The sequence below is a fragment of the Lepidochelys olivacea genome (genome assembly GCF_965140295.1).
Source record: "Lepidochelys olivacea isolate rLepOli2 genome assembly, chromosome: 11".
NCBI lineage: Eukaryota > Metazoa > Chordata > Testudines > Cheloniidae > Lepidochelys > Lepidochelys olivacea.
This window is the reverse complement of record NC_140421.1, coordinates 66,276,672-66,304,375: the sequence shown is the minus strand read 5'-3', so window position 1 is coordinate 66,304,375 and position 27,704 is coordinate 66,276,672. Positions and strand designations below refer to the sequence as shown.

General features: G+C 42.5%; 1 protein-coding gene and 1 long non-coding RNA gene across 3 annotated transcripts in view; one reads left to right on the top strand and one right to left on the bottom strand.

Annotated features, from left to right (window-relative positions):
• ERBB4 (erb-b2 receptor tyrosine kinase 4) overlaps window positions 1-27,704 on the top strand; it is a 976,023-nt gene that overhangs the window by 827,731 nt on the left and 120,588 nt on the right. The window contains exon 21 of the mRNA XM_084642839.1: window positions 17,156-17,341. Coding sequence (XP_084498965.1) covers window positions 17,156-17,341 — 186 coding nt within the window. The remainder of the gene's footprint in view (window positions 1-17,155; window positions 17,342-27,704) is intronic.
• On the bottom strand, window positions 252-11,738 carry LOC311528148. 2 transcript variants are annotated; one of them, XR_014713524.1, is made up of 4 exons: window positions 11,694-11,738; window positions 9,333-9,417; window positions 5,352-5,513; window positions 252-1,115 (listed from the first exon to the last, which is right to left on the bottom strand). It is a non-coding gene; the product is annotated as an uncharacterized lncRNA (long non-coding RNA). The 2 variants fall into 2 exon arrangements; XR_014713525.1 differs by lacking the exon at window positions 252-1,115 and adding an exon at window positions 4,358-4,488.

Here is a 27,704-nt window from a genome sequence, read left to right as displayed (position 1 = left end):
TTGGGAATTTGTGTATATTTTTCCGGACATGTTAAAATGCAACTAAAATTACAGAAGTGAATTATGCCAAAAAATAGTAAAACAGGAGACATAATTACTCATTGTGAGCGGAAATTGACAAAGAACAGCCAACTTTAAAGTCAACTTTGGCACCAAGAACTGGACAATTAATGCCAACACATCACAATAAGAAACTGAAAGCCTATATTTAAGAACTTCCTATTATTTAGGAATTTTCTCTGCATGCCTACAGCTCACATTAACAATACAAAGTAGACACAGTGATGTTTCAATTTCTAAAGGGTAATGTATATGTCAGATTGCTGCTGCATTGACAGTAAATGAAGGTTTTATGGGCTCTCTGTTAATAATACAAGGTATTATTTTCATCGACTTAAACATAATAACTTCCAAACAAGCCACTGTTGGTTCAAGGTTAACCGTCAGCCAATCAGGATTTGATGAAAGCTTGAAGAAGAAATGTCTTGATATTTAAGCCAACCAAGCAGGCTGTGAAAATGTATGTATGTGCCAGCTAAGCAATTTTTGAAGCATGATTCTGTGTGACTGAACTGCCCCTTTGGTGATGAGTTATTACATTACGGGTTTTTCATGATAACAGATTGATATGGCTGAATACTAGCGCTAGAATATTCCTCAACTCAGTGACTCACAAATCAGCAACAATGCAGAAAATACTCGAGGACAAAGGGAGCTGAAGGACCAATGCTATATTTGTCATTCTTGGTGTTGTACTGTAAAAGTGCCCCACTTTTAAAAGGTGGTCAACGTTAGATTAAGGAAGGACAAAGAGATTTTTGTTGCGGTGAAAAAAAATCAAAGCTTGTAAGAAGTATGAATATGAGAGCCACACTATGTTATTTATAGAAATTTAAGAATAGGAAGGAATATAAGCTCTATGTGAACTTGGTGAAATGCCAGTTTCATCATCTATTTTGCCTTTAAATTCTTCCCAAAACTGACAGTTTGGTATACTTCTTCAGAGCAGGTGGATCTGATTTATCTGCCCAATGTTCAATGACAGATGACAATATTTCTTCGTCTAGTTGCTGATTCCTGGCAGCTCTGATCCATCAAAGATAACATTGATTGACCTATACAAATAAAAGAATTAACATCTGCTTATATACATATTCACTGTATTGTCTAACACTGATAAGCAAAAGACGTGGACTGTTGACTGTCAAACTGTTGTATTGTAAGACATAGGACTGGTAAGTCCATTACAGGCAGGAGGTTCTGATAACTTTTGTAATGTTCTACTTATATCTTCATAGACATAACTGGAGTCAGTAGGATATACTGCAATGGAGCTGAGATCATAATCTGTCTGACAACAATTGTTTTCTTAAGGCCTAAGCCAGCACCACTGAAGTAAATAGAAGTTGTACCATTGACTGTAGTGGGAACAGGGTCAAGCTGTAAAAAAAGAACCTATTTTCCTGCAGGGTTGCTGTTTGGTGCATTTACTTAGATTATTGTTTGTATTAGGTAGCATCTAGAGGCCCCAGCTAAGATCAGAACTCCACTTGCACTATACATATGGGCCCCTCCCCTGAAGAATTTACAACCTAAATAGGCAAGGCAGTTGACTTTTGGGAGGAAGGAAGTGGTATCATCTTCAGCCCTATTTTACAGAGAGAAAACCGAAACTGAACCCAGATCTCAAAAGTCTCAGACCAAATTTCTTTTACCATGAAACTGTCTTTTTCTCTGGATTGAACATGCAGAGCTGTCTGTGAATCTAGATCACTAAATTATATTGGCAAGTTACTAGCAGTGAGGAGGTTTGGTAACTAACTTCCTAAAACTTTTTTGTGAGATAACTAAGTTCTCTAATGTTCATGGTAATATAAATGTGTATGAAATGGTAATAGTTCTAATCAGAAATAATTACAGGGAAAGGAGCTAGGCTGCTATTAGTCCGGAATCAGTTATTATTTGCAGGAGAATTTCTATTTTACAAATTGAACTGTTGATACTGATTTTGTTTTACCTAATATAAACCTAAAAGTTTGAAAAGTGAAGGTTTGTAAGAGTTCTAGGTTCTAAAATTGCTTGGACATGCACTTTACGCACAAAATGACAGATATGTAAAGCTCACTTTGAAACAAAACTGCTTTTTCTGGTCAAACAGGAATAGAAACCTGCATTCTAGAATAACTTACATGGACTTCTATCACTCACAATGCTTGCCACCAAAGACTGGTATTTTAAATAAATTGGAGTACACTTGATATAACAAGCAAGCTATATATAGCAATGGGGGGAAATTAGGGGTTCTTATCTCTGAGTTACTTATAAGGTGATTGAAATTGGATCCTAAAGCATTCTGCTTTAATGCAGAAACCCAAGTTTTAATTGGATAGACACACTTTTATTGCACAAATCAGAATTAACTAATGGCCAAACAGACCAGGGCCCAAGTGTTATCTCAGCTCTGAGCATTGTAAGCGTGATCAAAATGTTTAAGAAAAAAGAGGTAATTACTTAAATCACGGAGATGTGATACCAAATTGCTTCTGAAAAGCGTGGTATTAGTGGTCAATAGCCTCTTCCAGGGTGTTCATTAATCAGTTTGCAAAGTTACATACTGTGATATGGAACAATAGCGATGCACTGCCATGAAACATCTGAGCTATAGTGAAACACCTGTTTATCTATCTGAAACCTGAGTCATCAGCAAATGAGATCTGTTTTAAATCAGCACCAGTTAAAGAAGCATACCATGCTTTGATATTGAGTGATATCAACACAAGTGTAGGACAACCTTTAGCCGGAATACCTTAAAAATATACCCTGGTATTGCTGACACTTCTCATGGTCAAATTTTACCCTCCATTTGAGTTTAATAGGAGTTCCACACATGTAGCCAGAGGCAGAATTTAACCCTTAGCAAATTTGTATTCTGTAGCTATTCCACCTCAAGCCATTGTTTTGTAAGTGAAGCGGGATTGGACTAGGTCAGGGCTTGGATGGAGACATTTGGGGACAAAATAGGTGCTATAAGAATGGTGCAAGTGATAGAGCTGGTCGGAAAACAGGAAAGAGAGGAGTAGAGATGGTAGGAGGAGTGAGGCTGATGTGAAAAGACTGAGTGGGTGGGTGGGAGGTTCTGGCTTCTTGTCTTCATGGTGAAATAAAACCGATATTAGAACTGGTTAAAAAAAAAGATAGCTTAAACTTTAGAACTTTTATATTTCATAAAAAATATTTCCATGATTTTTTTAAAAAAAATTCCATTGAAAACCATTATTTGTTTACACTTAAACCTTCCCCTGCAATGTTTGCAACTCAAAAATGACACTCTTGGGCAGTGGTTCTCAAACTAGGGCCGCCGCTTGTTCAGGGAAAGCCCCTGGCGGGCCGGGCCGGTTTGTTTACCTGCCGCGTCCGCAGGTTCAGCCGATCACGGCTCCCACTGGCCGTGGTTCGCTGCTCTAGGCCAATGGGGGCTGCGGGAAGCGGTGGTCAGCACATCCCTCGGCCCGTGCCGCTTCCCACAGCCCCCATTGGCCTGGAGCGGCGAACCGTGGCCAGGGGGAGCCGCGATTGGCCGAACCTGCGAACGCAGCAGGTAAACAAACCGGCCCGGCCCGCCAGGGGCTTTCCCTGAACAAGCGGCGGCCCTAGTTTGAGAACCACTGCTCTTGTGACAGTGCATGAGAACCTGAAAATGAAATTGTCTAGAAACAAAAGTGAAACTGTGAAATCTGTTTTGATTTCTCAGGTGCAAGACATGAAGCAACTGTGCTAAGGCAATAAGTATATTCAATTCCCCACCCCCCAACCATTCTTTTAGTTTTAATATTGGTAATGTAATCGATAACCTTAATTGTGGAATTGAAAAAACAGAGCTTTTAAGTATCCGGTCATAAAGTCAAGCTTTCCTGTGGTGTGAGAAAATTACCTGAATGTGACTTTTTCAAAGTAACATCCCAAGACTCTTCAAAAGGACTGAGAACTAGACGAATGTTTTTCATTGAGACACTGCTATCTCTCTTCTTACGTTAAAGAACCAACCAAACAAAGCAGTAACTCTCTGCTGCTGAAAGTGGTTTACAACTAAAACTATGAAAATATTTATTAACTGGTCACTTATGATTGTTTTTTGTCCTGTTGTTGTAATGATGACAAAGATTAATGGTTTTGGACAATGTAGTTTTGAAAGTTTTTACTATTAGTCATAGGCAATTCTCACCAGTCAAAACCAAAAGCAATTCTCTCTCAATTTTTTTCTGAAAATAATGGTTTATTTCACAAGCTGAAAGAAAACCCTTTGCCAGTAAGTTTGTGAAATTTTCAGAACAGTCATGCATACAATTTTACATGGGGAAAAAAAATTGTAAAATGTTTCACTTCCTTCACAAGATTTTGCTGTATCAAAGTGAAACCCAGAAACTCGCAGAGATCTGGTCAGAGCATAACAGTAGGTCAAATTTCCATCTTGCTGCATCATTGCGGGGGCTGAAATTGAACGTAAAACTGCTTAACTTCAGTGTATTAAATCTGGATTATTGTCCTAAGCTTCAGAGATCCCTGACAGTTCAGCTCCCCATAGGGGCCATGATTTGTAACACCATCCTTGGTTGGGTGGTCTGTGGGAATCGAACCTATGACCTCTGGATATGAAACTGTGAGCCTCTACACTGTGTCTGGGCTGACGGACTTGGTCGCGTGTTAGCATGAGTCTCACTGTTGTTAAAGTTTGATTCTAGTTAGTCTTTCACATAATTGTCTGAAAGTTGGGCTCAATAATATGGAAAGCTGATGCATGTAAGCCACGGTAGCATGACACTTTTAGGAGAAGGTCTAATTTAACTAGTCCTGCTGTTGTGTAGTGCAATCAATGGCAATTTGTGAACTCCCAGCTGGAACACCTGACTCACATTTGTGGTGGATGCAGTTCTACCTGTGGTCGCTACGCTGATCTGAAATCGCCACAGGCACAGGTCAAAAGCATATTTTCATATATGCAAAATGAAGGTGCCAGTATTCTCTGTGCCAAAATATTGACTCTGGCCGTTCCAGTGAGAAATAAGCTGGGCCCGCTGTTTTGTGCGGTCATTGGCCAGGTTGTCAGAAATGCTGTTAAAGGTTAGCACAGCTGGAGGTTTGCTCATGCTGTCGTTCAGTTGAAAATCCTCTAAACGTATTTTGCATTAAGGAGCCGTGCTAAGGAAGTGATACGTAAACAAGCAGAGGAGAACTGGCAATGAGCGTCTAGAACAAAATAAAAATATTTTGTTTTGTTTTTTCCTCCCAAAGGGAATGAAATATCACAGACTGCTGTATAGGATTCCCAACCTCACCCACCAAAATTACTGTACCTTCTTCTGTGGAACAGGCCTGTCATTAAAACATGGTGCTGGGGTTCTGAAGATCTAGGCTCCATTCCCCATTCTGCCACAGACTTCCTGGATGACCTTGGGCAAATCACTTAACCTCTTTCTGGGCCAGATCCTCAAAATAGGTGAAATGCTGTAGCTCATCTGAAATCAGAGGAGTTAAAATTTACACCAGCTGGGGACCTGGCCAAAAGGGGGAGGGGTGTCTTTGCTCAGATAACCAACATGTAAAATAGGAGTAATACTGAACTGTTACCAGACAGAGGTCAGTAAGACAGTGGGGCCTACTCACTGGCCAGTGCATCAAATATAAAGCTCCCAATAGCAGCAGAATTCCAGTTCCTTTCTTCAGGGATGGGTTTGTTTTTCAAAACAAGAACAGTCCAATAACACCAGGTACTTTTATTTGCCTCTCCCACATTGCGGTTTGCTCTCTGCTAACAAAGCAGTTATTTGCCAGCAAGGCCTTCCAAATAGCTGGCGCAGAGACTGTCCCTTCAGCATCTTCCCTAAGACCCTGGATCTCCTGTGGGAAGCCTCCTTCTCCCTGCAAGTCTCTCCCTAACTGAGCTGTTTGCTGGCCTTTGATCTGAGGACTATATGAGCTTCAGGCTACCACCTAAATCCCTGGCCTCAAACCCATCACCTGGGAGAGAGCTAATTAGGCAGAGTCGGGGCTAAACCCACCTCGCTTAAAGAGCTGTCATACTCCATGACAAGCTATTATGAGGTCCTGATTGTTTATAATGTGCTACGAGCTCTCTCCAGGGAAAGTATCATAGAAATGCAAAATGGTTGTCGTCTTGTTTTCTGAGGACGACATACAATGTATAGTTCTCTCGTTCAATGTTTTTAAAAGCTCTGGGATATTTACACATGGCACCAGTTCTGAATATTATACTGATGGAATCGAGCGAATTGAATTGTATTCTTCCAGTGTTTGCCTCTTGGTATTCTTTACAGTGTTCTACCGCGTACATGACAGATACTTGCTTCTAGCTTTTCCTCTCATGAGCAAGTTTGGATAGTTTGATTTTTATTGATCAACCTGAGATTTTTTTTAAAATTGCTGTTATGAGGCTAGTGTGTGTCTTCAAGGCCGCTTTCATACAGAACGTTGGCATCATCACAATATGCTTGAGGTAACTAATATTAGCAGCATGCTAATATGGGTCGCCATAGGCAGAAGGAAAGGAGTACTTGTGGCACCTTAGAGACTAACAAATTTATCTGAGCATAAGCTTTCGTGAGCTACAGCTCACTTCATCGGATGTAGCTCATGAAAGCTTATGCTCAAATAAATTTGTTAGTCTCTAAGGTGACACAAGTACTCCTTTTCTTTTTGCGAATACAGACTAACACGGCTGCTACTCTGAAACCTGTCATAGTCAGAAGGAGTTAATCTGATGACACCAAAGCTCCGTATAATTGTGTACACAATTTATCTTGATAGCATTTGTGTGTGTATAGACAGATACTTATCTATCGGTTTATCCAGAGATACACTTATCTGTCTGTCCACACATGTACAAAGAATTGGAATATCACTCAGGTGATATTTATAGCTGTAATATATACATACATATACACACACCCACATATATATGTGGCTGTGTGCATATAGTTGTATATTTCTATGTACCACCTCTAAAAATCCACATTAGAAGAATGTTAAGGTTGCAAAGTCAAGTACTTAAAAGTTAGGAAATGATAGAGTTACGGTTACCCCTGTGCAGGTGCCTAATGATACAGTCTTTAATTTACATGAACTCATACGATTTTCTCCACAGGTCCCCAGCCTAATTTACTGAATGGATAGTTATTCGATATTTTTTTTTATCCTCCACAGTCCATATGTGGCCCCAGGCCCTATTTACTGCACATATTCAAACCCTGCACTGCATACAAAAATTATGATTTTCCTTCTGGGCATTTCCGTGGTGCTGTCACCATAATATCAGAGTGTTTCACAAACACTGATGAATGTATCTTCACAGCATTTATTTGGTGGAGAACACAGAGATTAAAGGCAGAGTTGTCAGAAAAGCCCACTAATTTCATCAACTTTGGTCATTAGTAGAATTTGGACCTTTAGATCCACCACACAGACCTTTACCACTTAGGCTAATGGAGTAGCTGGTAACAGTAGTAGGTTGTTATCCACTGTGGACCAGCCACTAGGGCGGAATCATAGGCATCTCTGGCCAGCGGGTTTCACAGCTATTTGCTGACAGCAGAGGAATGTAGAGACTCAGAACTCCTGGTTTTGATTTCAGGTTTCGGAGGGCAGCTGGCATTGGTCTCTGTTAGAAGACAGGATACTGGGCTAGATGGACCATTGGTCTGACCCAGTATGGCCGTCCTCATGTTCTTATGTGTTCTCTAGTATTTAATAGAGCATTTTGCTCCTGTGACCTCATCTTATCTCTGACCCGCCCTTATCTCCTAATCACATTTCTTTTTTGTCTCCTGCACCCCTCTGCTCCTATCAATACCCCTACACCCTATCCCCTCCCTCTCTGCCACTCCCCACCATGTGGCTCTTGCCACCCCATCTCCCCACCATTTCTTACCCCTCATTCAAATCAGGTGCTTTCTCCTCCTCCTCCATGTTGGTTGGGTGTGAGCACAGGGAACATTGAGAGTACAGGAGACAGTGGATCTCTCTGCTTTCAGTTCCTGTGCCTGGCATCATGGCAGTCCCCAGCAGTGCAAAGAGCAACTTCAGGGCAAGTCTAGCTCATCCTCCAAAGCCTCATCTGAGCATGCCAATGCAAATCAGCTGCCAAACTCTAACAAGTCTCTACTGAGCCTGTGCAAACTGCATTTTTTAATTAACTAATCTATTTATGTATGTGGAGGCTCAGAACTTGGCCATATTTGGGAGAATTTCCATGGGGATGGCCAAAGGGATGTCCCAGACACTCCAGCAACTCCCTGATCCAAACCATGATCACAGTAGAGTTTCTCAACAAAATGGTTGCAGGTTTTTCTTTAACAGCCAAAAAGAAATGATTTTTCCCCTAATTTCATTCTTGGAAAAAAATTCAGCTGAGGCATGGAAAATTTCATCCCAAATGGTTAGTTTGGCAAAGTTAAAAGCAACTGAAAACAGGTTCTCATATTGGGAAGTATCAGGCAACCATCACCATCTATAATAAATGTGTTTTGTATGTGTGTATATCTATCTCCTGAAGTTTTTGTGTAGTCTACATATGGCCAAGTCAGCTGTAAGCTAAAAGTTTAGCACGGCCCAAAAGGACATATTAACTGGGAGGTTTTGAGAACAAAATGTGTTGAAAATATATCAGTCTATAATTGGATTCTCCCCGAGGCAGATCAGACATGCACTCTAGGCATGGTTTCTTGCTCTAGCTATTACAGGTATCATAAAATTAATGGAAAAAGAATATCCACTGTAGTATCTCTGCTGTCACACAGAACTCATTTTTGGCTTTCAAAGAAATGCACAGCCCAGGAAAAAAAACAGCTTTTTAAGTACATACAATTATTTCCATAGCAGTGAGCTAGGAAAATTAGGTGGAAAATATAACTCTAAAGAATAATTGGATTCCTTCTTTTAAGTTGAAAAACAGTTGGAAGCACCAGGACAAGGAAACAAATTTTGTTGTTGTTCAGTTTTTGGGGTTTTTTTTTTTTTCCAGTTTGTAGGGCATTCGCACGAAAAACATTCACTCCAAGAGCCACGCACTTCACCTGCTCAGAGAAGTAGAGCTTATCTAAGCACTCTGGACTAAATTAAGCTTGTTTTTGTGAGAATGCTCTAGAATGGGAAGATTGTTCCTGCTCCTTTGGTTCAGGAGGGCAGGTGCCGTCTGACGAGCTCCACAGAAGGCCTCTCCACCCCATGCACGAGGAAGGCTACATTTGAAGGAGCATTGGCTACCTCTTTGCAATGTGTGAAAACCCACTCAGCATTCATAGCAGGGTTCAGGAGCTTACCTGCATCCGGGCACGAATGCTGCAGGAGGTGCATCTCCTTGTCCTATCCAACATGATTCAGGCTCTTGGGAGTCATAATCAGGCCCTTTATGGGAAATTAATAAGTAATACATTGGAGCCCTGTTTGTGGTTCTGTAACAGGTTTATGGGTACGAGGGATTGAACCTCTTGTTAGAGGGTGGCAGGATCTACAGCCCTCTGTTGGGGTGCAGGGCTCTTCTGAGGCGAGGATAGGAATTAGAACCATGCATAAAGCAGCTTAAATACATTCTGTAGACTCTTGGTGGCTGGTGCAACTTGTTAACTCCCACCTGTTTATAAAAGAATTGGGCCTGACCCTCCAGTCAAAGAACAGAAACCATCTGGTCAAAGGTCAGAAACCAGGCGGTGCCATGGGAAACCCGAGGAGCAGCCAGGCTGATATACATGTTCAGTTGTAAATTATTATTTCACCAAGAAAGCCACACACCAGAAAAGGGAGAATAAGTTCAGTGTTGCCTTATAGCCTGTGTGTAGATTTTACTCAGAGCAGAGGGGAATGCTTCCTGCTCACATCTTTGTTCTCCTCGTCCTTCATGAGGGAACTGGAACACAGTGGCCCTGTCTGTGCTGAATTTGTGGCCAAGTTACATGGTTGAGGCTAAAACCATTTCGAGCATGGCTTGTCTGCCCTATGTGGCTGGGTCCAGAAACCATTTTAGCTAGAATTTGGGCTTTAGGTGCCCAACTCCCGTTGAAACTCAATGTGGTTTGAGTGCCTAAATCCCATAGGTATCTTTCAGATCTCACCCTTAGTCCTCAATTTGGTTACACCCCCCCCCCCCCGGCACAGACATAGTTTTACTCACCAGCGGTACCTACACAACTGTTCTCTTCATTGGGTATGTCGTCATCTTACTAAATGGCCTTAACATTGGGATCAGTGTTGAACATTAATATAACATTGGCATTAGTTTTCAATTTAGGCTGTGTACATAAATCAGAGTTGAGTTTAATATATCTGGTGACAATAATTAAATTCATTTAAAAAAAAGAGGAGAGAGGCTACGAATGAGCAACATGACAGATGATTTCTTTATATAAAACACCCTATGTGGACATCAGAATTCTAAATGAAAAACAGAATGCTTAATTAAAGTCACTTGGCATTCTCCCTTAGATGAGGCTGATACAGTAGAACCACATTGCTGCCAGCTACCTGAGCAAGTAGCCATTTACTGAATGGAGGTCTTTCTTCACTAACCTTTACTGAACCATAGATTTGGTCTGGCTAGGTCAGTCCCTCTTCTGGTGGACTAAGAGCCCCAGATGAGTCTTCTTGTCACTACAAATGGTCTGTTGTTTTTGTCTAACAGTGAATTAGTGTCCGATGGACTATAACACATCCACAGTCCTGTCATTCCTCAAATTCTGACATAAACAATGGCATTATTGAGATTGCAATATTTTGTGACTGATCAAATGTTTTGTCCTATTCTTTCCCTGCTTTTTCTTTGAGAGAGAGGTTATATCTTGCGGTTAGATTGGGATTCTGGTGATCTGCGTCCAAATTGCCAACTCTGCTGTAGACTCCCCGTGTGATCTTCATCAATTATTGTGTCTCTCTGTATGTCAGTTGCCCATCTGTAAAATGGGGAGGATGGGTAAAACTTTCAAAACCACCTCAGTAATTCAGGATCCTAAGTCTCACTGAAAGTGAGTGGGATCTAGCGGCCAGATCATCAAAGGTTATTTAGACACCTACTGGGATTTTCCAGCATCATTCTGAAAATCCCCCTTGTGGGAGTTAGGTGTTGTCAAGGTTCCTTCCCCACTCTGAACTCTAGGGTAAGATGTGGGGACCTGCATGAAAAAACCCCTAAGCTTATTTTTACCAGCTTAGGTTAAAACTTCCCCAAGGTACAAACTATTTTACCTTTTGCTCTTGGACTTTATTACTGCCACCACTAAGCGTCTAACAAATATATAACAGGGAAAGAGCCCACTTGGAAACGTCTTTCCTCCCAAAATGCTCCCAAACCCTGCACCCCGTTTCCTGGGGAAGGCTTGATAAAAATCCTCACCAATTTGCATAGGTGAACACAGACCCAAACCTTTGGATCTTAAGAACAATGAAAAAGCAATCAGGTTCTTAAAAGAAGAATTTTAATTAAAGAAAAAGTAAAAGAATCACCTCTGTAAAATCAGGATGGTAAATACTTTACAGGGTAATCAGAATCAAAACACAGAGAATCCCTCTAGGTTAAACCTTAAGTTACAAAAAGACACAAAAACAGGAATATATATCCCATTCAGCACAACTTATTTTATCAGCCATTTAAACAAAACAGAATCTAAGGCATATCTAGCTAGATTACTTACTAAGTTCTAAGACTCCATTCCTGTTCTGTTCCTGGCAAAAACAACACACAGAGAGAACCCTTGTTTCCCCGCCCCCCTCCAGCTTTGAAAGTATCTTGTCTCCTCATTGGTCATTTTGGTCAGGTGCCAGCGAGGTTATCCTAGCTTCTTAACCCTTTACAAGTGAAAGTGTTTTTCCTCTGGCCAGGAGGGATTTAAAGGTGTTTACCCTTCCCTTTATATTTATGACAGGTGTCTAACTTGGTTAGGTGCTTCTGAAAATCCCTTAGGTGTCTATCTACATTTAGGTGCATTTAGGTACCTAAATACCTTTGAAAATCGAAAATCTGGCCCTTGGCCTTGTTGTGTTAATTTAGATTAAATATATAGGTCCAAAGAGTTAAAGGTGCTGATGTAGTCTGGTCACTGTCCAACATCAAACAGTTTAAAGTAAGATTCGAGATTTGGTACACAGAGACCTCAGCCTGCTTAGTGTCATGGCAATCACACAATTAAAAATCCTTTAAACTCTGTATTAAAGATACAACAAAGAAGGAAAAAATAGTTAAAGCATTTGAAATGTAAAATACTAAATAAAGCAGTGGTTCTCAACCAGGGGTCCAGAGCCCCCTGGTGGCCCGTGAGCAGATTTCAGGGGGGTCCACCAAGCATAGCTGGTGTTAGACCCGCTAGGGCCCAGGTCAGAAAGCTGAAGCCCAGCCGCACAGGACCGCAGCTCGGGGCCCCAAGCCCCAATACCCAGGGCTGAAGCCAAACCCTGAGCAACTTTGCTTCACAGTGCCGGAGGTGGCATGGGGCCCCGGGCAATTTCCCTGCTTCCTACCCCTTAATGCCAGCCCTGGCTTTTATATGGAGAAAAACAGCTGTTGTGGCACTGGTGGGCTATAGAGTTTATATAGCATGTTGTCAGGGGCCTCAGAAAGAAAAAGGTGGAGAATCCCTGAAATAAAGAGACAAGGTAGGTAAGGTAAGATCTTTTATTGGACCAGCTTCTGTTGGTGAAAGAGACAAACTTTTGAGCTACCCAGAGCTCTTCTTCAGGTCTAACTCTGTGTAGCTCGAAGTCTTGTCTTTCTCACCAACAGAAGTTGGTCCAATGAAAGATATTACCTCACCCACGTTTTATCTCTAATATCCTGGACCAACACAGCTACAACACTACAAGTATGAAATAATCCTCTCATTTTACCATCGTATTCCCTTTCCCTTTGCTGGAAAGAGCACATGGTCTTACCAGCCACTCCGAGAACTGGCAACCTTGTGCCAGCATTAGGTTGTTTAGGGCATTGCTCTTAGTTGCCTCTCTGGTCATCGGTTGACATCAGTGTAACAACATACGCAGTCTTGGCCAGCTGAGCCAGACTCTTATTAAACAGAAGGCAAAAGGAGAGAGAGAGAGGAAAGAAAATATTTAAGGTGAGGAAGGAAAAGGACACTGAGGGGTGAGGGGTGGGGGTGGGGGTGGGGGGAGCCAAAGTGGTGTTCAAGAATTTAGTCCGCACCAGTGGAGGTAGTGGTTTCAGCTGTCTGGCCCAATTTAGTGAAGACATCCCTCAGGATTACTGCATAGAAGGTCCAGGCTCCCAGGAGATGTTGAGGGTGTTGGGGTTGGTCCTGCTTTGAGCAGGGAGTTGGACGAGAGGACCTCCTGCGGTCACTTCCAACCCTGATATTCTATGATTCTATGAGGGTAGCAGCCATGATGATAAAATTTGCTGCAGCAGTTGTTGGCAGACAGTTCCTTTTTCAGCTAATTTTCCCCAAAGTCTTTTCCTGTTAAGAACCCTAAAAGGGAGTGATGGGCAGAATAGCCCGCCCTCTCATTATTTTACCCACCATGCGGCCTAATTCCCAACACACCAGTTTTGTTTCCTTGACTTCTGGTCCTATACTCCTCTTGTTTACCAAGCATAATCCTCACACAGTACTTAAGCAGTATCAGTAAAACCCTTTCTGTTTAAAATAATTCAGTCTTTCTGTCTCCTGACATCTTGTCTTAAACAATTTTCTTTAACAGGTTATTGTGACAATTTCACTCACTTTTTACAGCTGACATTACAGGCAGGATAAATATGTGAGTCCAAATATTACTATAGCCCTGAAGTGTCCAAATTGCTTTTGAAAATGGGACTCAGGCTCCTTAGTCAATAAGGTGCTTTTGAAAATCGTAATACCTCCTTCTTGTTGTTGTTTGTCTGTCTTGTCTATTTAAATTATAAACTATTCCAGTTGGAGTCTATGTGTGCCTAACACACTGGGGTCCTGATCTCAGCTGGGTCCTATAGATGCTAATGTAATACAAATAGCACTAATTTTACCAATGAAGAAATTTGTGCGAAGTCAGGATTCATGCAAAATTAATATTCCTTGCAGATGAATGGTCTAGAGCTGTAGTGAAGGTGTTGCTGCTCTCTGCCACATTACAAGCCTTAATCTAACACAGAGCAGTCCTTAAGAGTTTATAAAAATACCACTTTTTTTCCAGGACCTCTGTCCAAAACTCGTGAGGAAACATGAACTTCCTTATAATACGAGGATGTGACAAGTGGCAGTGCTTACTTTTCTTATTGTACAGAAACGTCTTCCATTCAGACTCAAATAGAGTTACAAATGATATGTGGCTAGAGACTAATAGGAGAGATGCTTCAAAGCTTTTTTGTCCATGCCCTCCTAGTCCACGGTGGGCCAAAAAAGAAAAAAAAATGGCTATGTTCTAACCTGTTCTCAATATAAAGAAAAATGCTCCCACTTCAAAGGTGCTAGAGAAACACCTGTTACATTACCCAAAGCCAGGGACGTGTGCGGGGGAGATTTCCCCCTGGTGCAAGTCCAGGAGAAAATATATGGGGTAATAAAGAAAAAGAAAGGCAAAGTAATTTTGTTTCTCGAAAATGGATAATGCACCTGTCAACATGTATTTAGTCTGGCGGCCTTCAGTGACATTTTCTAGTGACAGCAGAAGAGAGGCTAAAATTGCATTGAGGGGACCCCATATAGAGTCGGGAAACAGAGCTCTGTATTAATTTTAACATGGAGCAAATTGCTTAAGCCAAACTCCCCCCATCTCATTTGTTGCATTAGGATCTCCCTCACACCCCTCCTCCAAAACGCTCCGCTGAATAGTTTGGTGTTGGGGGATTTTTTGGTTTTGCTTCACATTCATTTCAAAAGAAAAAGGGGAAAAATCTGAGGCCATCTGCTGTCTTCTTTATGGGAAAAAAATAAAACCTACAATTAGTGTCTTGTTCATCTTTTCTTTTTCAAAAAAAGAGAACTATTATGCAAATACTCCACAATTTGGTTTCAAATACTCTTTGTACTGTGAGGAACAATTTTCTTTAATACAAACCCAACCTCCTTGCTAGGACTTTTTTTTAATATGGGGGAAAAAAACTTTTATGAGACTTTTCTTTATTGTTGTGTTCTTCTGCTACGAAGGTTTTGTCATCCTCTCTTTGTGCACTATTATTTTTGCCATTATTCTTTAAGTTGTCAGTTATACATTGAACAGGTTTTTTTGGGGAGAAAACCAAAAGAGCTTCATAAAACTCCATTTCCATGTCACTTTTCAGTGTTCCTTTGCCTCAGTGAAACGATTGCCACTGAAGGGCAGAGCTCAGTAAATCCAGAGAGGCTTTGCCCCTTGTCTCTTCTGAAAGCTGCCTGCTTGGCGTGAAAGGAACAGGGGTACTTGTGGCACCTTAGAGACTAACAAATTTACTTGAGCATAAGCTTTCGTGGGCTACAGCTCACTTCATCGGATGCCACTTGGCTGTGGCAGCTTTGTTGTAAGTGAAGATTTGTAGTTGAATTATAGCTGCAGACTGTAGGCTACTTTGGTGTCTGATCCTGCAGGGCTTGCAGTCACTGGGAGATTCCAGAGTAAGGGCTGAGTGTATAGAACCAAGTCTTGCATCCCTTACTAGCAGCAATATTACAGTAGTGTTTAAAGACCTCATTTGAAACTGGGGGCCCCGTTGTACTGTGCAAACAGGTAGCAAGAGACAGGTCCTGTCCCAAAGAGTTTCCTGGTCTAGAGAAGACAAAGGGTGGGAGAAAGGAAGGGTTATTATCCCCGTTTTATGGCTGGGGATCTGAGGCCCGGAGAAATTAAGCAATTGCCCCATGGTCACATAGGAAGGATGTGGAAGAGCTAGGAATTGAACTCAGGAGTCAGATTTTCAAGAGTCTAAGTGCATTAGGAGCACAAGTCCCACTGGCCTTTGATGAGATTTATGAGCCTAATTCACTTAGGCACATTTGAAAATCCTGTACCAGATCTTCTCTGTCCCAGCCCAAGGCATGAAATAAAAAATGAACTTTGAATTAGGGAAAATTCCCATTAGTATCAGTTTGCTACATTATAGGCTGGATCCTGCTGTGTGCTGAGCAGTCTGGCCATCATCCTACAAGGCCCTTCATCAGAGGCTTAGCTTTCAATGTGTGCTTTTAGTACTTTGCTGGGTCTGGGCCGGCATGGTCAACATCGTGTAGGATTGAGCCCCAGGACTGGTGTAGCGCTAGGAGTAAGAGCTGCAAAGTCTGGTTCTTACAGTAGAGCGCAGAGGTCCCCAAACTGTGGGCTGTGCCCCCTAAAAGGGTATGGAGGCATGGTCAGGGAGCACAGTTGGCCTTGGCCAGCCCTCACAGGGGGCGAGAGCACCATCCAGCCCCACCACACTCCCAGCTCTGCTCCGGCCCCACCCCTGGCTGCGGCCCTGTGCCTGATCCTGTTCCTAGCCTCGGAATAGTTCTGCACCCAGCCAGGATTCTGGCTGCTGTCCCGCACTGTGGCTCAGTGTGGACCCAGCCCCAGCCTCAGCCCCTGGCTGTGGCTCTGTTCCCAGCCACACCCCCAGCTATGGCCCCAACCTTGGCCCCCTTACCTCTGTCTGTGCCCCTCCCCGCCCCGAGCCATGGCCCCACTCTGGACCCTGGCTCTGGGCAGTGTGGGCGATGTGGACAGGGGGAAGGAGGGCATGACCCTCAAAAGTTTGGGGACCATTGCTATAACGGTTGCTTAATGCCAAGTGGCCTTCTCCACATTTTGGGAAAGATTCAAGGAAATAAGTATGAGTAGCTACATCTCTTAAGGAGAAATAGATCTCATGCTATGAATATGATCAGCTACACCACTGTTCCCTCTTCAGGGGACTGTCACAGCAAGAGGCGGTGGAGGGCAGGGCAGATTTTCCCGAAACAGCCGTCAGTGGAGCAATGCTGCTTTATAGCCGCTGAGGACCAGGCCCATTGTTTAGCCTTGTGTAACATAAATTACATCAGTTTGGACCTTGCTGAAGAGTAGCTTGTGCTATCTCATCACAACAGGAAGATACTGTGAACCTTTATTGTACTTCAGGGGACACCAAATCCCTTTTGATAGTGTGTGCAGGAGCCATAAATCTGCAGGGCATGGAACCTTTGAATGCAATGATGGATTTGGGATGTTTTTGTTGTTACAGGAAGCACTTATCATGGCAAGCATGGATCATCCACACCTGGTGCGATTATTGGGCGTCTGCTTGAGCCCCACCATTCAGCTCGTCACTCAGCTGATGCCCCACGGCTGCTTGCTGGACTATGTTCATGAACACAAGGATAACATTGGCTCCCAGCTCCTGCTGAACTGGTGTGTCCAGATAGCCAAGGTAAGGTCCGACAGGTTTTTGGATATTTCCAGGACTAAACAAATGAGCACGGTCATTTCTGAAAGTCAGCGGTACCCATTCCTATGCAGAAAACAAGAGAGGAAAATCTTTTCTTATAAGGCAGTTTGGTGATCTTTTTCATTACCTCCGTGCAATAATACAGTATATACTGGTGAGGTAACAATCTGACTCAGCCCCGTACACAAAACGTATTTTACTGTGGGCTTTTGGAAGACTTGAAGAGGAAAGGCCTTCTCTTCCCTAGATCCGAGTCTTGGCACAGAATGATTAGGCAACCTCTTCTGCTGCTGCTTCAGTAAGTAAGAATGATGCCTTCAGAGTTCAGATGTGTACCTGATTGCTCAAAGAGTGTCAGCTGAGAGGTACTAACAGTAGACTGTAAATCCAGCCTTAATATACTCCTTACACAGGAGTGTGTTGTTCAGGAACTCGTTGCAACAAATAAGTTGGTATTTAATGGCATGCTTAGGAACCACTTTTTTAGATATCCGGTCACAATGAATGAAAAGATTTGGAAGTCTTAAGGGACTACAATTTGCATCCATTGTACACTACCAGGGTGGTATCTCTCTTGCGCATATGTCAACCAGAGAGTTATGAAGGGACTTCAGTGTGTGTGTGTGACTGACTGTGAATCAGGCACCAAATACTTGTAAAATTATTGAAAAGTTACATTTTCACAACAGAACAGAAAATGTTAGTAACTCCCATGTGAGTGCATGTGACAGGGCATCCTCGGTGCCCAGTCTGCAGAGGATCTGCTATAGCAGCTGCTAACAAGTCCTGGCTCTTAGCTCAAGTAGTAGCAGCTTTAGTGCTGGGAGTCTTACGTTCAATCCCCAATGTGTCACACCAGAGGGCAGTCATCACAAAAAATATGGTTGTGGAGTTTGTTTGCTTTTTGTTTCAACAAGTGAATATTATACTTACGAAAGTGAAGTACCAATAAAATTGTCCAATGCAAGATGCAGCCCTGCATTTGTGTGCCAGGAGGGAAAGATATCTGAGGGTTCAAACAGGCCCTTCTTTGCCTTCCTGCCTATATCTCCATGAGGGGCAGAACACAATGGCAGTCCTCTTGCTCTCTTCAGAGATTGCTCATTTTTCCAGGACTAGAGATTCCATTATTTTTCATTGGCATTTTCAGGTTTCCTTGTCATCCTCTTCCTCAGCTCTCTCTCTTTTCCATCTGCTCTCCGCTCTCTAGATTATTGATGGTGGTTATTATTTATTACAAACCCCTTACTTAGTACCATATGCATAAAGATAACCTGTCTTTGTTTTCAACTGCTACACTAGTACCTGGTTGTGCAGTGTATACTGAGACCAAATTCCCATTGGCTTAGCCTAATGAGACCGACAATGGCACTTGCTATTACTCTGTAATAGCTATGGATGGTTGGACTGGTTCCATGCAGAAGCTGAAGCACAACTGCAGTGATAAGGAGCAGAGGGTGCTGCCAGACCCTCAGCACTTCTGAAAGGAATTCATTCACAATTGAGGCCCCTTATTTATGGGATTCTGTGTGGATTCAGGCACGTTTGAAAACTGTAGCCTAACGCTCTTCTTGGCGTGTGTGTGTGGTGAGAGAAGGAGGTGAGGCATTACAGGGACTTAAAACTGAGCTATTAGGCTCTCCAGCACTCCAAGGAAGGGTAGACCAAATGTGTAATATTAACAGATGAACCATGAAGAAGATGGAGGGAAATTCCCCGGAACGAAAGGTGGCCTATTAATGAGGGGAAGAAGCAAAGTTTAATTAATCCATCTTTCTCCACATCGCAGTGGCATATGGTTAATTTTAATTCGGCCTCATGTTACAGCATCAGGGTCATCTGCTTGGTTCCTCACAAGGGAAACTGTTATGAGCAGCTGTTTTTCTTGAAGCTGCATATTGCTTGCTAGACATATTTGCCCTTTTAGTTCTTTGTAGTCACAGCTTAATTGGATCTGCCTCCTCTTAGATGCTTAATGTGCATCTCCCTTTATTTTGCCTGCCTTGCTTTCCATGTGGGGATCACTATTGGTTTGCAAGAGGACTGAGAGCAGGAGAATCGAACCTATGTCATGGGATGTTCTCCATTCTGCTGGTGCTAGCTTATCAGTGCATTTCTATGGTATGTAGTGATGAGGTGGCTCGTTTAGTTGGGAAGGTTTCCACAAATGTTGAGTGCTACTGCACAATGCTGGTGTGGCAAAAAACCCAGTGATGGGTAAACCTCAGAGTGTTTAGCGTTTAGTGTTTCTTGAGCACGAAGATTCTGATTGAGCCTGGCTTTTGAGTAGAAGGTTCACAGGGGGGAAAGGGTCACCATCAGCACATGTGCACAATGGTCAAGTACAAGCAAGCCCTCAGTGTGTAATCAACATTAAGGTATCACAGCAGAGAAGAAATAGTGTGTGGGATGGTTCTGACCCCTCTCACATGCTCATGTTGCACGGCATTATCTCTGCATCACATGGCACTCCCCAATGGAAATTCCAATGGAAAGACACGTTTTCTTGCAGCTCTCGCGTAATCTGGGTGTGTCTCACCAGATCAGTTCTCTGCCATTGATGCATCTCAGTTCTTCCTCTTCTCAGCCTGTGGCACAAAATAGTTCAGTCTAATCCAGGTTATTGGGTTAAATACAGTAATTAATTGGATGCAGGTTAGTGGCTTGTGATGTGCAGGAGGTCATAGGTAGATGGTCCCTTCTGGCCTTAGACACAATATGATAAGGCTGTCCTTCATTTAGAGGCAGAGTATGGACAAATTTTGGACGTAATGATGATGAAAAGAAACTTTTGGAGCACAGCAGCGGGACTGCCCTTAGTCCAAAAAGTGGAATAAATGTGCGGGATGGATCCCAATCGCAAGAGAATAGCAGTATCGCTGTGCCACTCATCTGTCACCTTTAATGATCATGGGAATCAGCTGGCATTCTGAAAATAGAGAGATTCAGTTTGCCTTCAAATGGCCAAGTTGCCAATGGAGTGAATGCTGAAACAGGTTGTTGTGTCAAACTACAATTTCTACTACATAGCTGAGTGAAATGCTTTACCTTCTGAGCGTCTCTATCCATGGAGAACTCACTGTTCAGTTTGCAGGCTCCTTCTGGGCGTGGGAATTTCTCTCAACCTCTCACTTTTTTTAGGCATGTTGAAAAGCTTTATTGTGTCTTTCTGAAGGCTACCAAAAATCCACTCGGGTATAACAGGATCCAGAGAATGTTCAGTGACCTCCTAGATCAATGGTTCTCAAACTTTGAGAACCCCTGTCCTACATACGTTTTCAGCTGCCTGAGAAAGCTTCTGAGGTCTGCCTTTCACTATATGTACCCTTTTTGTCCCGTCTGGTTTTGAAGACAGTTTTCTCTGGCAAGAACAGAGATGAAGGAGGTGGGAGAGCCTTTATTTTGGGGGGTGGGTTTGTTTTGGGGAATGATTTAAAATCAAATTACCATGACTGCAATATGCACTATTCCCATGGTCTTTCTCTGTCTGGCATGCAGGCTGTTGTGTACTGAAGGCGTTGCGTCAGAGTTAATTAATGCTGCCTGGGTGCTCACTTCCAGCTCTCTATATTTTCTTATAAGTAGATGCAAAAGCTAGATGGGAAATAGGCCTGGTTGCCAAGGTCAATATGCCTCTGGTGATCTTCTTTGAATGTTGACTATAGGGTGCTTATTAAGTATTTTCCACTTCCAGGTGAATCAGGTGAATGAGAGCTTAGCTGAATTTCTTTGCTTGCATGGATGGTGTATACTTTATTTTGATTATTAGATCATTGTAGACTAATGGTACTTTCTTTCCAGCAGTTTAACTTCTTATTCCAAAGATGAAAGTGACAGAAGCAGAGCAACTGCACATATTCTAAATAAAATATGGCCATTAGGCGGCAGCCAAAGCTATGGGAATATCAGCCTCCTAGTCTACAGAAACACGGAGTAGCTCCAGTGCATCGTGGGATACACAGTAGATGAATCGTGTTCAGGTGTCTCACTTAGGAACTGAAGCTTTGCCTTTTAGCCCAGCGTTCTAATTGCTAAAGATTCTATTGGCTTGAGAGTTCAGCTGTCATTGACTTTAGTGAAGAAACTGAAGTGCAACAAAGCAATAAGTCTGCAGCCATTACTCACATTCAGAACTATTCAAGGTGAGCAAGAGTGGCTGGTGTAGTAGTCTCTGAGAACCTAAGAATGGCTATGCTGGGTAAGACCAATGGTCCATCTAGCCCAGTACCCTGTCGTCCAACAGTGGCCAATGCCAGGTGATTCAGAGGTAACAAACGGAACAGGTGATCATCAAGTGATCCATCCATAGTCGTCTCCTCCCTGCTTCTGGCAGTCAGATGCGAGGGGCACTCAGAGCATGGGGTTGCAACCCTGACCATCTTGGCTAATAGCCATTGATGGACCTATCCTCCATGAACTTATCTAGTTCTTTTTTGAACCCTGTTATAATCTTGGCCTTTACAACATCCCCTGGCAATGAGTTCCACAGGTTCAGTGTACTTTGTGTGAAGAAATTCTTCCTTTTGTTTGTTTTAAACCTGCTGCCTATTAATTTCATTGGGTGACCCTGGGTTCTTGTGTTATGTGAAGGAATATATAACACTTCCTAACACACTTTCTTCACACTGTTAATGATTTTATAGACCTCTATCATGTGTCTCTTTAGTCATCTATTTTCCAATCTGAAAAATCCCAGTCTTTTCAATCTCTCATCAAATGGAAGCTGTTCCATACCCTTAATCATTTTTGTTGCCCTTCTCTGTACCGTTTAGAATTCTAAAATATCTTATTTGAAATGGGTGACCAGAATTGCATGCAGTATTCAAGGTGTGGGCGTACTATGGATTAATATAATGGCATTACAATATTTTCTGTCTCATTATCTATCCCTTTCCTAATGGTTCCTAAGATTCTGTTAGCATTTTTGATTTCCACTGTACATTGAGCAGAGGTTTTCAGAGAACTACTTATGATAATTCCAATATTTCTTTCTTAGAATCATAGAAACATACACTTTAAGGTCAGAAGGGACCATTATGATCATCTAGTCTGACCTCCTGCACAATGCAGGCCACAGAATCTCACCCACCCGCTCCTGTAACAAACCCCAAACCTATGTCTGAACTATTGAAGTCCTCAAATCATGGTTTAAAGACTTCAAGGTGCAGAGAATCCTCCATCAAGTGACCTGTGTCCCATGCTACAGAGGAGGGCGAAACCCCCCCAGGGCCTCGTCCAATCTGCCCTGGAGGAAAATTCCTTCCCGACCCCAAATATGGCGATCAGCTAAACCCTGAACATGTGGGCAAGATTCACCAGCCAGACACCCAGGAAAGAACTCTCTGTCGTAACTCAGATTCCACCACATCTAACATCCCGTCACAGGCCATTGGGCATATTTATCGCTAATTGTCAAAGATCAATTAATTGCCAAAATTAGGCTATCCCATCATACCATCTCCTCCATAAACTTAGTCTTGAAGCCAGATATGTCTTTTGCCCCTGCTATGGGTGGTAAAAATTAATTTAGACCTCATAATTTTTGTATGTAGAGTTGGGATTATGTTCCAGTGTGCATTACTTTGCATTTATTAACACTGAATTTCATCTGCCATGTTGTTGCCCAGTCACCCAGTTTTGTGAGATCCCTTTGTAGCTCTTGGCAGTCTGCTTTAGACTTAACTACCTTGAGTAATTTTGTATCATCTGCAAATTTTGCCACCTCACTGTTTATTCCTGTTTCCAGATCATTTATTAATATGTTGAATAGGTCTGGTCCCAGTGCAGATCCCTGGGGGACACCGCTATTTACCTCACTTCATTCTGAAAACTGACCATTTATTCCTACCCTTTGTTTTCTGTTTTTAACCAGTTACTGATCCCTCTTATCCCATGATTTGTTACTTTGCTTAAGAGCCTTGGGTGAGGAACCCTGTCAAAGGCTTTCTGAAAGTCCAAGTACGCTATATCCACTGGATCACCCTTGTCCACATTTGTTGAACCCCTCAAAGAATTCTAATAGATTGGTGAAGCATGATTTCCATTTACAAAAGCCAGGTTGACTCTTCCCCAGGAAATCTGGTTCATCTGTGACTGATAATTTTGTTCTTTTCTATAGTTTTAACCAATTTGCCTAGTGCTGAAGTTAGGTTTACTGGCCTGTAATTGCCAGGGTCACCTCTGGAGCCTTTTTAAAAAATCGGTGTCACATTAGCTATCCTCCAGTCATCTGGTACAGAAGCTGATTTAGATAATAGGTTACATACCACAGTTAGTAATTCTGCAATTTCACATTTGAATTCCTTCAGAACTCTTGGGTGAATACCATGTGGTCCTGGTGACTTATTACTCTTTGGTTTATGATTTTGTTCTAAAACCTCCTCTGTTGACACCTCAATCTGGGACAGTTCCTCAGATTTGTCAGCTAAAACAAATGGCTCAGGTGTGGGAATCTCCCTCACATCCTCTGCAGTGAAGACCGATGCAAATAATTCTCTGCAGTGACCTTATCTTCCTTGAGTGTTCCTTTTGCACCTTAATTATCCAGTAGCCCCACTGATTGTTTGGCAGGCTTCCTGCTTCAGATGTACTTAAACATTTTGTTGCTGTTAAAGTTTTTGAGTCTTTGGCTATTTGCTCTTCAAATCGTTTTTTGGCCTGCATGGGAAGCCAAATATGGAGTAAATGATCATGGAGCTTGAAATGTTAGGACTGGTCATTCCAGAAATGGCCTGAGGGCCCAATTTTTCAAAAGTTTTTATGGACCTAAAATGCATATAGTCACTTACTGGGATTTTGAAAAGTTTCTAGGCTCTTAACTCTCAACTCTTGACTTTGAAAATCCGACTAGGTGAAATATCTGCATCTTTAAGCACCTAAATACTATTGGCGATCTGGCTCTTAGGCACTTAGTGTCTTTTTTATAAGCGCTCATTTCATACAAGCTTTTTAGTAAAATTACAGAGGCCACAATTTTTAAAGGTGTTCAGGTGCTTTGCTCCTATTTATTTCATGGAAGTGTAGGCACCAAAATACCTTTAAAATATGGCTGTAAGTCCCTAAGGTTACAGCATGTTGTATCTAAAAATGTAAAATAAATTATTAAAATTCAGCAAGATGAAAAACAGGTGCCATGTTGCATCAGAACTTGAAACCTTGGACAGTGACTATCAGCTGACCAAGAGAGCCAAATAGCCTTCCTAACAACGTGGTGGAAGCTCTTTGCTGGCTGTTACCTGAACCTATTAAGATTTGAGTAGAAGTCATACCTTTTTTATTTTTAACACATGCAAATAGAGCAAAACACGATCTAAAGGCTTTTACTCACACAGGGTCTGCAGTCACTAGGTAAGGCCATAAAATAAATTATCATTATTTTGGGCCAGATTCTGATTTTTTTTACTCAAAGTGACTAGTACCTTACTCCATCAGTGGTTCTGTTGAAGTGAACGTGATATCTTGTGGTTTGAGGTGCTGCTGAATGTAAGAGGGGAAATCTGGTCCATTATAATTACATTTATTGTTTGACCTACCGAGGCCTGTCAAGGATTGTGGATCTTGAACTCTGGTCCACAGGGCTCTGTGGAGCTAAAAGGATCCAACCTGCCACTCAGGGATCTGCTAACTGTTGTCAGAATAGGAGCTGAACTCAGACAGAAGACCTCAGGCCTGGGAGCTGATTGGCAGAATGCTGGGGGTTCTGATCCCCTATTTAAACCTAGCACAAGAACAGAAAGTTATCCATGCTCTGGATTGTATGCCTTGTGCTTCCTGCTCCCTCTCCACTAGCCTGTCTTCCTGGTAACCTGACCCTGCCTGCCTCCTGACACTCGACTCTTGGTTCGCCCTCTGGCCTGTCTCAGACTTTGACCTCCTGGTTTCTGACCTGATGTGACTCCTTCTCTGACCACTAGGTCAGATTGCCCACATGCCAGTCGTGACATACCCTGACAACTATTATCATGCTTAGAGAATATTTTAAAAAATTTGGATAGCTAACATGTGGTAACCATTGATTCTGTCACGCTCGCTCTCATTGAGCAGCAGTCCCGTACCACGCAGTTGTTCCAGTAGAACGGACACGTGGCTGTCCTGGTAAGTAGGCTATGTTACTTTCCAAAGTGTTCCCTTCACATTCTGATGCAATGCAACACCTGTTTTCCATCCTGTTGAATTCCATTGGTTTGTTTTTCTTTGCTCCGCACACTGCAACCTGACAAACACCTCATTTTCACTAAAAATCTTGTTTCACATAAGTGCTTATGAATAAAACTGGATCTGTAGCCTTGCATACTGAAGTCCTAATTCACAGAGCAGGTACAGGGAGGAAGTGGCAGTGAATGCTAATGTGTGCAGCCCTACCAAGTGCTTCAACGCTGTTCTGAAATGACCAGCTTAAGAGGTAGGGGTCCATTCATTAGTACTATGTATTTATATTGTCATTATGCCAACAGGGCCTAGCTGAGACCAGGGCCTCTCTGTGCAAAACCAGCGAGAGACAGTTCCTGCCCTGAAGAGCTTATAAACTAAATGGACAAGGCAGACAAAGGGTGGGAGGAGAAAAAAAAGCACAGAATGGGGAAGTGACCTTCCCTAAATCACACGGCAAGTGACTAGCCAAGTCTAGAATACCAGGTGTCCTGAGTCCCAGTCCAACACCCTCCCCCATTCAATCTCTGGTCCCTCCTGAGGCTGCCAAGTCTGCTTATCACATTTCAGAGTACAGTCATTCCATAAGTGTTACTTTAGAATAATAATAAGCCAAAGTAGAGGCAGTTTGATATAGTGGCATGCCGAGGAAGGAAAATCAAGTCCTGTGGGGGATTATTTTTACATCTTTTGAATATAAAAGCTTCTCAAATTACATCAACCTGAGGCCTGCACAACCTCAGTTATCCAGCTATATAGAGAAAATGTTTGAAAATGTCCTAGAAAATGGAATTGGAAAGAAAAGCTGCTGGGATCAAATTCACTGAAGCTAAAGTGTTGAAGGGAGATGCAAATCCACCTCCGTGCTCCAGGTAAGAGTCCTCCCAAGGCACACAAGCCATGTTTTTCTCCAAGACAATGGGTGATGTTGGTTTGCAGGAGGGGCTATATAGGAGCCCTCAAGTCAAAGGTTGCAGAGGTCTGTATTCGGTGTATCTTCCTGCTACTTTGGCTACACCCCTCTCTCAGCTAGCTCTGCTCACTTCATGGGCCCCACTGGCCTCCCACAATTGGCAAATGGGATCTCACGGCTGCTTTCTGCCACTGTAACTTCCCTCCATGCCAGACTTTTTAGCTGAATATATTTTAGTCACCTGGGGTTAAGATTCAAATCCGGATCGTCTGCTGGTGTAAGTCAGCAGGGCTCTAGTGATTTCAGAAGAATTATATTGATTAACACCAGCTGAGAAGCTGGTCCAGAAGCGGCTCCTATTGTACTACCAATTTCGCATCTCTCATGTGTGTTAGTTTCAGTCTCCACTGCAGACTACATGAAAAGTGAGGGATGCTGGGAAAAAAAGGGAGCTGAGATTAAGGACATCTGGCAGCACTGTTTGGAGAGGAGCTGTTGGACTCTCTTTGTGTGGATTTGATTGATAAGCAATGGCTTGCTGGAGACAGCTTTTGTTATTTTGCAGCAGTCAGGGGTGAGAGATGGACAGAATGTGTGTGCAGTGGGAGGAAATGGGTGAATGGAAAGGTTGCAAGGAGGTGAAGAAGAGTGGCTGTGGTTCAAGGTCTTTCTTCTTCATTTAAGATCCCTAGCCTAACGCTCAGTGACTTACTCCATCACGGAGCGAACAAAGGATGAGTTTAATGACAGTCATCTATCAGCTGTCCACGTTTTAAGCTTCAAGATGTCTCTATTCCCAAAGCTCCTTGCCATGACAAGGCTAATTGTATAATTGTAATGCTATACCAGTCCCAGTCGACACACTCACACTGGTAAGGAGCAGGGCTAAAGGCTGCGATAATTATCACTCCAAGCAAGTACATTAGCATAAATGTAGTTTACTAATGGGGCTGCTCTATTAGGAAGTTCAACATGTAGAAGAGTCTGGTTTAAACCAAGGACTATGAAATTAAAGCCATATTGAAACAATGACTTAATTGTGTCGAGCAGCAAATTCAAAATAGGTGGGAAAGGTATATTTTTATGACATTGAATTCACACATGTAGTCACAATTTTCTGTACCCATAATTATCACCTTTCATCTTCTGCTGGCAGGTTGCAGGGATCTACAGACAGCAAACTGAAAAGAGGGGCAGCCGTTCTGCTTCTGGTGCCCAGGGAGAGCTGTGCTGAAAGAGGATATTCCCACTGAGTCAGGGATAGGATCATCCACCCTGGCACCT